The sequence below is a fragment of the Salvelinus sp. IW2-2015 genome, linkage group LG36 (genome assembly GCF_002910315.2).
Source record: "Salvelinus sp. IW2-2015 linkage group LG36, ASM291031v2, whole genome shotgun sequence".
In the NCBI taxonomy this organism is placed as follows: Eukaryota; Metazoa; Chordata; class Actinopteri; order Salmoniformes; family Salmonidae; genus Salvelinus; species Salvelinus sp. IW2-2015.
This window is the reverse complement of record NC_036875.1, coordinates 29,765,728-29,779,353: the sequence shown is the minus strand read 5'-3', so window position 1 is coordinate 29,779,353 and position 13,626 is coordinate 29,765,728. Positions and strand designations below refer to the sequence as shown.

The 13,626-nt window shown below is 50.9% G+C and overlaps 1 protein-coding gene across 1 annotated transcript in view; it reads left to right on the top strand.

Moving 5' to 3' along the window:
* LOC111959497 (receptor tyrosine-protein kinase erbB-4-like) overlaps positions 1 to 13,626 on the top strand; it is a 491,946-nt gene that overhangs the window by 452,942 nt on the left and 25,378 nt on the right. The window contains exon 6 of the mRNA XM_070437633.1: positions 9,594 to 9,605. Coding sequence (XP_070293734.1) covers positions 9,594 to 9,605 — 12 coding nt within the window. The remainder of the gene's footprint in view (positions 1 to 9,593; positions 9,606 to 13,626) is intronic.

The following is a 13,626-nucleotide window of genomic DNA, read 5'->3' as shown; positions in this document are numbered from 1 at the left end:
GATCAAAGATGTGGAATAATGTTTAAAGTGGCTAGAATGATACAATGTATTAACATAAAGATGGCAAGATGCAGTAGATGCCAATAATAGAGGACCCAGATATATTTACAATATAACATATCAGAGAGTTTGAGTAATGTAGGGTATGTAACCATTATATTAAGTGGCATTGTGTCTAGAAGTGGCTAGTCGCATACATTTACATCATTTCCATCATTCCCAATTACTATTGGGTAAGTGGCTGGAGTTGAGTCAGTATAGTTGGCAGCCCGGCCACATAAATGTTAGTGGTTGGCTGTTTAAAACAGTCTGATGGCCTTGAGATAGAAGCTGTTTTTCAAGTCTCTCTGGTCCTGCTTTGATTGCACCTGTACTGAACCCTCGACCTTCTGGAATGAAGCGGGGTGATACATGGCAGTGGCTGGTGGTTGTTGTCCCTTGATGAATCTTTATTGGCCTTTCAAATCAAGTTTATTTTATATAAGCCCTTCGTACTCAGCTAATATCTGCGAATGCTGTACAGAACCCAGCCTAAAAAACCAAACAGCAAGCAAATGGCAGTGTAGAGGCAAACGTGGCTAGGCAAAAACCTCAATCAGAAATGCAAAACGCCTCGCACTAGGAAGAAAACCTAGAGGAAAGGACGCAGGCTATGAGGGGTGGATGCCCAGTCCCTCTTCCTGGCTGTGCGGGTGGAGATTATATAGGCAGAAAACATGGCCAAAGATGTTCAAAATAGTTACATAAATGACAAGCTAGTCAAATATATTATCAGTAATAATGGTACAGTTGGTTTTTGGTCACATAGCCGATCATTAAGAGTTAAGAGAATAAACAGGCAGGTTCTCGGGAAAGGTAGGGGTTTCCATAACTGCCAGACAGAACTAGTTGATACTCGGAAACAACTGAAACACGCAAGAGCCAGGTGACTGGGGAACAGGCAAGGAAGTCATCATGCACCGGTAGTCCCTGACGTATGGTCCTTAAAGGCTCAGGTCTCAGCCGAGAGAGACCGAAAGAAAGGATGAGAAAGGAGAGAATAGATGAAGAGCAATCAAAAAAAATCTCATCACAGACACTGGATACAGACAGGAGAATAACTCCAGATATAAACCAACTGACCCTAGCCCCCTGACACAAACTACTGCAGCATAAAATACTGGAGGCTGGAGACAGGAGGGGTCAGAGAGACTGTGGCCAACCATCCGATTGATTCCCCGGACAGGGCCAAAGAGGAAGGATATAAACCCCACCCACCTCTTGGCCAAGCACAGCCCACCCGCACCAAACTAATCCACCTGTCCTGTGACAAATCTGGGTGGGGTGTAGGTGTTCCAGCTGCGAGGGCAGGTGTTTGCCCACTACTACGTGGATGTCGTTGCCTGCAGACCTCACTTACCCTCTGGAGGATGACCTTAAGACGTGTTGTGCGGCGAGCAGTCTGCACGTAACCTAAGGCGGGTAGATGATAACACAGCCCGACAGGAGATGCTCAATACGATTGTCCGCCATCCTCGTAGAAGTTTGTTGAGTAGCTTTGGTGAAAGCACCGAAGATTTCTTCAGCCTCCTGAGGTTGAAGGGAGGCGCTGCTGAGCGCCCTTCCTTCACAAAGCTGTCATCGTGCTGGGGTGGACAATTCAGTTTGAGTCCCGTGATGAATGGTACACCGAGGAACTTGAAAACGTTCCTCAACCTATCTCCAACTACTGTCCCCCGTCAACTTGTGGATCACGGGGCATGCTTCCTCTTGCTGTTTCCTGAAGCCTCTCACCAAACATCTCTTTGTTTTGTTCTGAGTTGTAGTGTGACGGTTATTTCCTCTGTATCTTACTCCACACCTCCGAGGGTCCCTCCAGCCTTCTCTCCCTGTAGGCCGTCTCGTCGTTGTTGGTAATCAAAGCCTACCACATGTAGTTTGTCGTCCGGCAACTTGATGATTGAGTTGGAGGAACGTGCATGGCCAACGCAGTCGTGGGTGACAAGGATAGACCAGGAGAAGGGCTCAGAACGCACCTTGGGGGCCCAGTGTTGAGGATCAGCGGGGTGGAGAATGTTGTTACCTTACCCTCCACCACCTTGGGGGCCGGCCCCGCTCAGGAAGTCCAGAGCCCAGTCTGCACAGGGCGGGGTCGAGACCCCAGGGTCTGCGAGCCTTGATGACCGACGTTGGACCGGGTAGCTAATGGTGTTAAAATGCTGAGGCTGTAGGTCAGATGAACAGCAATTCTGCACAATAGTATCTCCCCTTGTCCAGATGGGTTAGGGGCAGTGTGCAGTTGTGGTTGCGATTGGTCGATGTGGACCTATTCCCGTCGGTTAAGCAAAGTTGGAGTGGGTCTAGTGTGTCAGGTAGGGTTGGAGGTGCATATGGTCCTTGACTAGTGCGCTGCTTCAATAGCACTTCCATGATGACGGAACGTGAGTGCTACGCCGGGTTCCGGCGCGCAGGCGGTAGTCCTGTACCTTAGCTCTCCAGCTGTTAGCTTTAGCTCCTTCCTTAGGGAACCAGGAGGAATTGGTGGCCCTCTTGAAAGCATGGGTGGGAAAACAGCAGACTGGGATAAAAGGATTTCGATTGAATATGTCCTTAAAAACAACGCAACCAGCTGGTCTGCCGCATGCTCTGAGGACGCGGCCTGGGAATTGCCGGTCTGGGCCTGCAGTCCTTGCGCAGGGTTAACACATTTAAATGTTTTAAACTCACCTCGGCTGCAGTGAAGGAGAGCCCCGCAGGTTTTTGGTAGCGGGCCGTGTCAGTGGCAGCTGTATTGTCCTTCCTCAAAGCGAGCAAAAAAGTTATTTAGTCTGTCTGGGAGCAAGACATCCTGGTCCGCGACGGGGCTGGTTTTCTTTTTGTAATCCGTGATTGACTGTTCTATTCTATTTAAGATAGAATGTGTGTCATGCCACTTGGGTGGATGTAGTGTGAGAATGGTGGAGTTCTTGTGCTCATCTTACCATGACCCTCGGCCTATCACATGTGAGCATAGTAGACTCAGCATTTGTTTAATGTCACTCATTTGGTTGGTGGGGGCTGGGCCAGTTGCTCTATAGCTCTCTCTCTCTATATAGCTCTCTCTCTATAGCTCTCTCTCTCTATAGCTCTCTCTCTTTCTCTCTCTCTATAGCTCTCTCTCTCTCTCTATAGCTCTCTCTGTCTCTATATAGCTCTCTCTCTATATATATATCTATCTCTCTCTCTCTTCTCTCCTCTCTCCTCTATCTCCTCTCTCTCTCTCTCTCTCTCCATAGCTCTCTCTCATCTCCCAGTTGTCTCCAGCCCTAGCTCCCGCCCATCCGCCCTCTTCCAAGATGCCAGATTCTAAATCCTCTCCTCGTCAGGCTTAAACGACCTGGATTTCCTCTACCACCCACTCCACTGGCTGCCCTGCTTTAAGACAAACTGTTGAACAACACAAAGTCAGTTGTCTCAGCTGTGAGCCAGGTTAATCTAGCTGTGTTGTGTGAAGGTGTGAAAGGTAACCTGGGTCAGCTGTGCTCTGTCTCCCTGGGCTGACACACACACACACGCACGCACGCACGCACACACACACAAACACACACACACACGCACATGTGCACGCGCACGCACACAGGAGACAGTGTTGCTGTAACAGTCCTGTAGGAAAACACCATTAGGGTTGAGTTGAAGAACTACATCTGTAACTTACCTGAATCACTCTCATGTCCTCTCTCAGTACTGCTGCCTCAGCCTGCTGCCTCAATACTGCTGCCTCAGTACTGCTGCCTCAGCCTGCTGCCTCAATACTGCTGCCTCAGTACTGCTGCCTCAATACTGCTGCCTCAGCCTGCTGCCTCAATACTGCTGCCTCAGTACTGCTGCCTCAGCCTGCTGCCTCAGTACTGCTGCCTCAGCCCTGCCTGCCTCAGTACTGATGCCTCAGTACTGCTGCCTCAGCCTGCTACCTCAGTACTTGCTGCCTCATACTGCTTGCCTCAGTACTGCTGCCTCAGCCTGCTGCCCTCGTACTGCTGCTTCAGTATGCTGCCTCAGCCTGCTGCCTAGTACGGCTGCCTCAGTACGGCTGCCTCAGTACGGCTGCCTCAGCCTGCTAACTCAGTACGGCTGCCTCAGTACGGCTGCCTCAGTACTGCTGCCTCCAGCCTGTCTGTCCGTCCGTCCGTCCGTCCGTCCGTCCGTCCGTATGTCCGTCTGTCCGTCTGTCTGTCTGTCTGTCCGTCTGTCTGTCTGTATGTCTGTCTCTCTGTAACCCAGGCCCCCCATGCTTCTGTCACTGTACTGAGCATGTCTCTCATTTCTCTCCATCTTTGATATTCTCCTCTCTTTATTTCCCCGATATCTCTCTCCCCTGTCTCTGAACATCACTCAGTGGTCATTACTGTAGGCATATGTATCTATATCCCTCCATCCCCTCATACCCTCTCTTTCTTTCTGTCATTTTACTATCTTTCCATCACATGCATTCTCTCCAATCTCTCTCTCTGCTTCTCTGTTTTCTCTCTCCTTTCTCACTCTCTCTCTGATACAGCATCCCTTTCCCTCCATCACTCTTGCTCCATCCCTCTTGCTCCAGCCCTCTTTGCTCCATCCCTCTGCCTCCCATCCCTCTCCCTCCTTCCCTCTTGCTCCATCCCTCTTCTCCATCCCTCTCCCTTCTCCCGTCTTGCTCCATCCCTTTCCTCCATCCCTTCTTGCTCCATCCCTTCCCTACATCCTCTTGCTCCATCCCTCTCCCTCCTCCTCTTGCTCCATCCCTCTTGCTCCATCCCTCTCCCTCGCCCTCTTTGTCCCTCCTTTCCCTCCATTTCCCTCTTGATCCATCCCTCTTGCTCCTATCCCTCTCCCTCCTCCCTCTTTGCTCGTCCCTCTCCCTCCATCCCTCTTGCTCCGTCCCTCTCCCTCCATCCCTCTTGCTCCATCCCCTCTCCCTTCTTCCCTCTTGCTCCGTCCCTCCTCCATCCCTGCTCCCATCCTCTCCCTTCTTCCCTCTTGCTCTCCCTCTCCCTTCTTCCTCTTGCTCCGTCCCTCTCCCTCCATCCATCTTGCTCCATCCCTCTCCCTCCTTCCCTCTCCCTCTAAATCCCAGTTGGCAACCTTAATTGGAGGACGGGCTCATAGTAATGGCTGGAATGGAATCAATGAATGGTAGCGAACACATTAAATACATTGTTCCATGTGTTTTATACCATTCCAATGCATTCCAATCCAGTCATTATTATGACCTGTCCTCCCCTCATCAGCCTCCTGTCTCCATCCCCTTCCCTCTATCCCTCTTCCTCTATTACGTCGATTCCCTCCCTCGATTCCTCTCCCTCATCCCTCTCCTCCATCCCTCTCCCTCCTCCTCTCTTCCAACCCTATTCCCTCCAACCCTCTCCCTAACATCCCTCTCCCTCCCTCCATTCCTTCCCTCGACCCTCTCCTTCCAACCCTCTCCCTCCGTCCCTCTCCCTACATCCCTCTCCCTCCCTCCATCCCTCTCCCTCCATCCCACTCCCTCTATTACCCCATCCCTCTCTCCCTCCATCCCTCTCCATCCATCCCTCTCCCTACATCCCTCTCCCTACATCCCTCTCCCTCTACTCGTGCATATCTGTAAACAACAGCTCGTGCACAAAATCTAAGGAAGTCTCTAGATTTTGCTTGCCTGAAATAGAGTATCTTATGATAAATTGCAGGCCACACTATTTGCCAAGAGAGTTTTCATCTATACTTTTCGTGGCTGTTTATTTACCACCACAGACGGACGCTGGCACTAAGACTGCACTCAGTCAGCTGTAGAAGGAAATAAGCAAACAGGAAACCACTCACCCAGAGGCGGCGCTCCGAGAAGCCGGATACTTTAATGTATGGAAATTTAAATCAGAATTACCTAATTTTTATCAGAAAATTTCCATCAACATGTTAAATGTGCAACCAGAGGGAAAATAATTCTAGATCACCTGTACTCCACACACTGAGACGCATACAAAGCTCTCCATCGCCCTCCATTTGGTAAATCTGACCACAATTCCATCCTCCTGATTCCTGCTTACAAGCAACAATTCAAGCAGGAAGCACCAGTGACTCGGTCAATAAGACCGTGGTCAGATGAAGCAGATGCTAAACTACAGGACTGTTTTGCTAGCACCGACTGGAATATTTTCCCGGGATTCTTCCGATGACATTGAAGAGTACACCACATCAGTCACTGGCTTCATCAATAAGTGCATCAATGACATCGTCCCCACAGTGAGTGTACGTACATACCCCAACCAGAAGCCATCGATTACAGGCAACATTCGCACTGAGCTAAAGGGTAGAGCTTCTGCTTTCAAGGTGCGGGAAGCTAACCCGGAAGCTTATAAGAAATCGACGAACCATCAAAAAGGCAAAGCGCCAATACAGGGCTAAGATTGAATTGTACTACACCGGTTCCAACGCTCGTCTTATGTGGCAGGGCTTGCAAACTATTACAGACTACAAAGGGAAGCACAGCCTGCCCAGTGACATGAGCCTACCAGATGAGCTAAATCACTTCAATGCTCGCTTCGAGGCAAGCAACACTGAGACATGAATGAGAGCATCAGCTGTTCCGGACGTAGCCGACGTAGGACCTTTAAACAGGTCAATATTCACAAGGACTACGGGGCCAGACGGATTACCAGGATGTGTGCTCCGGGCATGTGCTGACCAACTGGCAGGCATCTTCACTGACATCTTCAACATGTCCCTGATTGAGTCCGTAATACCAACATGTTTCAAGCAGACCACCATAATCCCTGTGCCCAAGAACACTAAGGTAACCTGCCTAAATGACCACCGACCCGTAGCACTCACGTCCGTAGCCATGAAGTGCTTTGAAAGGCTGGTAATGGCTCACATCGACACCATTATCCCAGAAACCCTATCCCCCCCAACCCCTCTTTTACATACTACCTCAATTAGCCTGTATAACCTGTGCCCCCGCACATTGGCTACCCAGACTATCTGCATTGTATCCCGCCACTCACCACCCGCCAACCCCTCTTTTACGCTACCGCGACTCTGTGTTTATCATATACATATATGCATAGTCACTTTAACCATATCTACATGTACATTCTACCTCAATCAGCCTGACTAACCGGTGCCTGTATATAGCCTAGCTACTGGTATAGCCTCACTACTGTATATAGCCTCGCTATTGTTATTATTCACTGTATTTTTACTGTTGTTTTTTATTTCCTTACTTATCTATTGTTCACCTAATACCTATTTTTTACTCAAAGATTGCACTGTTGGTTTAGGGCCTGTAAGTAAGCATTTCACTGTAAGGTTTACCTGTTGTATTCGGCGGACGTGAAAAATAAACTTTTATTTGATTTGGTTATTACTCGATCCCTCTCCCTCCATCCTTCTCCTTCCATCCCTCTCCCTCATCCCTCTCCCTCCATCCCTCTCTCTCTATTGCCCCATCCCTCTCCCTTCTTCATGCTCCCTCCATTCCTCTATCCCTCATCCCTCTCCCTTTATTGCCCAATCCCTCTCTCTTCTTCCTGCTCCCTCCATCGCTCTATCCCTCTCCCTCTCCCTCTATCCCTCTCCCTCTATTGATCCATCTCTCTCCTTCTCTCTCTCCATTAAATACCTCTCCCTCCATCTCTCTCCCTTCATCTCTCTCCCTCCATCTCTCTCCTTTCATCTCTCTCCCTCCATCTCTCTCCCTCCATCTCTTTCCCCTTCATCTCTCTCCCATCTATTGCTCCATCTCTCTCCCTCCATTCCTCTTCCTCCATCCCCGCTCTCTCATCCCTCTCCCTCTATCCCTCTCTCTCTATTATCCATATCTCTCCCTCTCTCTCCATCCATACATCTCCCTCCATCCATCTCTCTCCATCTCTCTCCCTCTATTGCTCCATCCCTCTCCCTCCATCTCTCTCCCTCCATCTCTCTCCCTCCATCTCTCTCCCTCCATATCTTTCCCTTCATCTCTCTCCCTCTATTGCTCCATCTCTCTTCCTCCATCCCTCTCCCTCCATCTCTCTCCCTCCATCTCTCTCCCTCCATCTCTCTCCCTCCATATCTTTCCCTTCATCTCTCTCCCTCTATTGCTCCATCTCCTTCCTACATCCCCCTCCCTCCATCTCTCTCCCTCCATCTCTCTCCCTCCATCTCTCTCCCTCCATAATTTCCCTTCATCTCTCTCCCTCTATTGCTCCATCTCTCTCCCTCCATCCCTCTTCCTCCATCCCGCTCTCTCATCCCTCTCCCTCTATCCCTATCTCTCCATTGATCCATCTCTCTCCATCTCTCTCTCATCCATCTCTCTCCCTCCATCTCTCTCCCTTCATCTCTCCCCCTCTATTCCTCCATCTCTCTTCCTCCATCTCTCTCCCTCCATCTCTCTCCACCCATCGCTCTCCCTCCCTCCATCTCCCTCCCTCCACTCCTCTCCTTCCATCTCTCTCCCTCTACTGCTCCATCCCTCTCCCTCATCCCTCATCCCTCTCCCTCCATCCCTCTCCTTCCATTCCTCTCCCTCCATCTCTATCACTTCATCCCTTTCCCTCTATTGTTCCATCCCTCTCCCTCCCTCCATCTCTCTTCCTCCATCCCTCTCCCTCCATCCCTCTCCTTCCATTCCTCTCCCTCCATCTATATCACTTCATCCCTTTCCCTCTATGTTCCATCCCTCTCTCTCCTCCATCTCTCTTCCTCCATCCCACTCCTTCATCTCTCTCCCTACATTGCTCAATCCCTCTCCCTCCATCATTCCTTCTCTATCCCTCTTCCTCCATCTCTCTCCCTCATCCTTCTCCCTCTATCCATCTCCCTTTATTGCTCCACCTCTCTCCCTCCATCTCCCTCCCTCCATCCCTCTCCCTCTATTGATCCATCCCTCTCCCTCCCTCCATCTCACTCCCTCCATCTCTCTCCCTCCATCTCTCTCCCTCCATCCTCTTCCTCCATCCTTCTCCCTCTATCCTCTCCCTCTGTTGCTCAATCTCTCTCCCTCCTCCATCCCTCTCCCTCCATTCCTCTCCCTCCATCCTCTCCTCCATATCTCTCCCTCCGTCCCTCTCCTCCATCCCTCTTCCTCCATTCCTCTCCCTCCATCCCTCTCCCTCCATCTCTCTCCCTCCGTCCCTCTCCCTCCATCCCTCTCCCCTCCATCGCTCTCTATCTATTACTCAATCCCTCTCCCTCCACTCCTCTCCTTCCCATCCTTCTCCCCATTCCTCTCCCTTCATCCCTCTCCCTCCATTGTTCCATTCTCTCCCTCCATCTCGCTCCCTCCGACCCTCTCCCTCCATCCCTTCCCTCATTCCTCTCCCTCATCCTCTCCCTCATTCCTCTCCCTCCATCTCTCTCCCTCTTTTTCTCCATCTCTCTCCCTCCATCCCCTCCCTCCATCTCTCTCCCTCCATCTCTCTCCCTTCATCTCTCCCTATATTGCTCAATCTCTCTCCTGCCATCCTTCCTCTTCCATCCCTCTTCCTCCATCTCTCTCCCTCATCCTTCTCCATCTATCCTCTCCCTCTATTGCTCCATCCCTCTCCCCTCCCTCCATCTCTCTCCCTCTCATCTCTCTCCCTCCATCCCTCTCCCTCCATCTCTCTCCCTCTTTCTCATTGAGAGGGCAGAAGGATGCATTACCAGTGTGTGAGAAACAGCTAGATGAAGCCTCTCAGTATAATACTCTCGCATCAAGCACTGAATACAGAACGCCCTCATCAATATCAACTGATAGTTAGCTGGCTGTGTTATGTCCTGACACGCAGGTGACTAAACAGGCTCCCTGGTCTATGACACACACACACACACACACACACCAAACACCCCTCTCCCCAGACTGTCTTAGAGGCAGAGCCTGAGCCCCTCTAGAAACATAGGCAGGAACTCAGCAGCTCCATAAAATCAGACAGCTAGGCAGCGTTGATATAAGATGCAGCACTGTGACTGATGCTCTTGTCACAGCCTGTTCAAATTGAAGACATTCAGCGTACTCTATGAGATTGATTACTTTTTTATTGTAGTGGCTGCCTGGTATTTTTTAAGTGGATATTTAAAGGCAAATAGTGTGTGTGTATATATGTGTGTGTGTGTGTGTGTGTGTGTGTGTGTGTGTGTGTGTGCGTGGTGTGTGTGTGTGTGTGTGTGTGTGTGTGTGTGTGTGTGTGTGTGTGTGGTGTGTGTGTGTGTGTGTGTGTGTGTGTGTGTGTGTGTGTGTGTGTGTGTGGTGTGTGTGTGTGTGTATGTGTGTGTGTGTGGGCGTGCGCGTGTGTGCGTGTGTCGCTCCTGACGAGGTCATTTGTTTGACAAAATGTCTTTTTGGTAAGTAGGCCATTTAATTTCACTAACGTAGCGGGTGGCGGTGTAATGGAATGCAGTGATGGTGCGTTAGCGGGGGTGAAAAGAAAAGACACAGGGAAGAGGAGGGGAAGGAGGAGAGAAGGATGGGAGGTGGGATGAGTATAGCATAGCAGGGTGGAGAGGAGTATAGGAGGGTGAGGAGGAGAGGAGTTTAGGAGTGTGAGGAGGAGAGGAGGAAAGGAGCGTGAGGAGGAGAGGAGTATAGGATGGTGAGAGGAGAGGAGTTTAGGAGGGTGAGGAGGAGAAGAGTTTAGGAGGGTGAGGAGGAGAGGAGTATAGTAGTGTGAGAGAGGAGGAGAGGAGTGTGAGGAGGAGAGGAGTTTAAGAGGGTGAGGAGGAGAGGAGTATGGAGGGTGAGGAGGAGAGGAGTTTAGGAGTGTGAGGAGAGAGGAGTTATAGGAGTGTGAGGAGGAGAGGAGGGAGGAGGAGAGGAGGGTGAGGAGGAGAGGAGTATAGGAGGGTGAGGAGAGGAGTATAAGGGTGAGAGAGGAGGAGTTTAGGAGGGTGAGGAGGAGAGGAGTATAGGAGTGTGAGGAGGAGAGGAGGGGAGGAGGAGAGGAGTATAGGAGGGTGAGGAGGAGGAGTAAATAGAGGGTGAGGAGGAGAGGAGTTTAAGGAGGGTGAGGAGGAGAGGAGTATAGGAGTGTGAGGAGGAGAGGAGGGTGAGGAGGAGAGGAGTATAGGAGGTGAGGAGAGGAGTATAAGAGGTGAGGAGGAGAGGAGTTTAGGAGGGTGAGGAGGAGAGAAGAGGAGTTTAGGAAGGTGAGGAGGAGAGTGTTTAGGAGGTGTGAGAGGAGAGGAGTATAGGAGGTGAGGGTGAGAGGAGTATAGGAGGGTGAGGAAGAGAGGAGTTTAGGAGTGTGAGGAGGAGAGGAATATAGGAGGGTGAGAAGGAGAGGAGTTTAGGAGTGTGAGGAGAGAAGAGTATAGGAGGTGAGGAGGAGAGGGTTTAGGAGGGTGAGGAGGAGAGGAGGGTGAGGAGGAGAGGAGTTTAGGAGAGTGGGGAGATGAGGAGTATAGGAGGATGAGGAGGAGAGGAGTTTTGGAGGGTGGGGTGGAGAGGAGTTTAGGAGGGTGAGGAGGAGGAGAGGAGTTTAGGAGGGTGGGGAGGAGAGGAGTGTGAGGAGGAGAGTATAGGAGGGTGAGGATGAGAGGGAGGAGATAGGAGGGTGAAGAGGAGAGGAGTTGAGGAGGAGAGGAGTATAGGAGGGTGAGGAGGAGAGGAGTATAGAGGGTGAGGAGGAGTATAGGAGTATAGGAGGGTGAGGAGGAGAGGAGTATAGGAGGGTGAGGAAGAGAGGAGTTTTAGGAGTGTGAGGAGGAGAGGAGTTTAGGAGTGTGTGGAGGAGGGAGTTTAGGAGGTGTGAGGAGGAGAGGAAGGTGAGGAGGAGAGGAGTATGAGGAGGTGAGGAGGAGAGGAATGTGAGGAGGAGAGTAATATAGGAGGGTGAGGAAGAGAGGAGTTTAGGAGGGTGAGGAGCAGAGGAATGTGAGGAGGAGTATAGGAGGTGAGGAAGAGAGTAGTTTAGGAGTGTGAGGAGGAAGGAGTATAGGAGTGTGAGGAGGAGAGGAGTATAGGAGTGTGAGGAGGAGAGAGAGTTTAGGAGGGTGAGGAGGAGAGGAGTTTAGGAGGGTGAGGATGATAGGAGTATAGGAGTGTGAGGAGGAGAGGAGTTTAGGAGTGTGTGGAGGAGAGGAGTTTAGGAGTGTGAGGAGGAGAGGAAGGTGAGGAGGAGAGGAGTATAGGAGGGTGAGATGAGAGAAGTATAGGAGGGTGTGGAGGAGAGGAGTTTAGAGTGTGAGGAGGAGAGGAGTATAGGAGGGTGAGGAAGAGAGGAGAGGAGTTTAGGGAGGTGAGGAGGAGAGGAGTTGGAGGGAGGGGTGAGAGGAGAGGAGTATAGGAGGTGTAGAGGGGAGAGGAGTTAGGAGTGTGAGGAGGAGAGAGTTTAGGATGTGTGGAGAGAGGAGTTTAGGAGTGTGAGGAGGAGAGGAAGGAGGAGGAGAGGAGTATAGGAGGGGTGAGGATGAGAGGAGTATAGGAGGGTGAGGAGGAGAGGAATGTGAGGAGGAGAGTAATATAGGAGGGTGAGGAAGAGAGAGTTAGGAGGGTGAGAGCAGAGGAATGTGAGGGAGTAGAGGAGTATAGGAGGGTGAGGAAGAGAGTAGTTTAGGAGTGTTGAGAGGAGAGAGTATAGGAGGTCGGTGAGGAGAGAGTAGTTTAGGAGGGTGAGGAGGAGAGGAGTATAGGAGTTGAGGAGGAGAGGAGTATAGGAGTGTGAGGAGGAGAGGAGTTTAGGAGGGTGAGAGGAGGAGAGAGTTTAGGAGTGAGGATGATAGGAGTATAGGAGGGGAGAATGAGAGGAGAGGAGTTTACGAGGGTGAGGAGGAGAGGAGTAGAGGAGAATTAGGAAGGTAAGGATGAGAGGAGTTTAGGAGGGTGGGAGGAGAGGAGTATAGGAAGGTAAGGATGAGAGGAGTTTAGGAGGGTGAAGAGGAGAGACGTTTAGGAGGGTGGGGATGAGAGGAGAGGAGTTTAGGAGGGTGGGGAGGAAAGGAGAGGATTATAGGAGCGTGGGGAGGAGAGGAGAGTTTAGGAGAGTGAGGGGGAGAAGAGTTTAGGAGGATGGGGAGGAAAGGAGAGAAGTATAGGAGGGTGGGGAGGAAAGGAGAGGAGTGTAGGAGGGTGTGGCGGTGGGGGCCTTACTTGGCTCATCGTGCTCTAGCGGCTCCTTGTGGTGGTTCGGGTGCCTGCAGGTTGACTTCGGTTGTCAGTTAAACATTGTTTCCTCAGAGGCATTGGTGCGGCTGGCTTCCGGGTTAAGCGGGTTAAGCTCGGTTTGGCGCGTCATGTTTCGGAGGACGCTTGACTCGATCTTCCCCTCTCCCTCTCCCGTTGGGGATTTGCAATGATGAGACAATTGGATTTCACTAAATTGGGGAGAAAAAGGTGCTAATGTTTGATGTGCTAATGACATTATGCTAGTTAATTATGAAAAATGTTGAAAAAAACTCATTCTACGTGAATTATCACTCAATTTAAGATATTTACGCTTGCTTAGATTGCAAGTGTTGCAGTTCATCCTGAAATCATCACCATGACTATGCACTGCTCTGCCCATGATGCTAGAACTTCCACCTCCGCCATAGCCCCACCATGTCCCCAAGAACTGCCACCTCTGTCATAAGCCACCATGTCCCCAAGAACTGCCACCTCTGTCATAGCCCCACCATGTCCCCAAGAACTGCCACCTCTGTCATACCCCACCATGTCCCCAAGAACTGCCACCTCTGTCATACCCCACCATG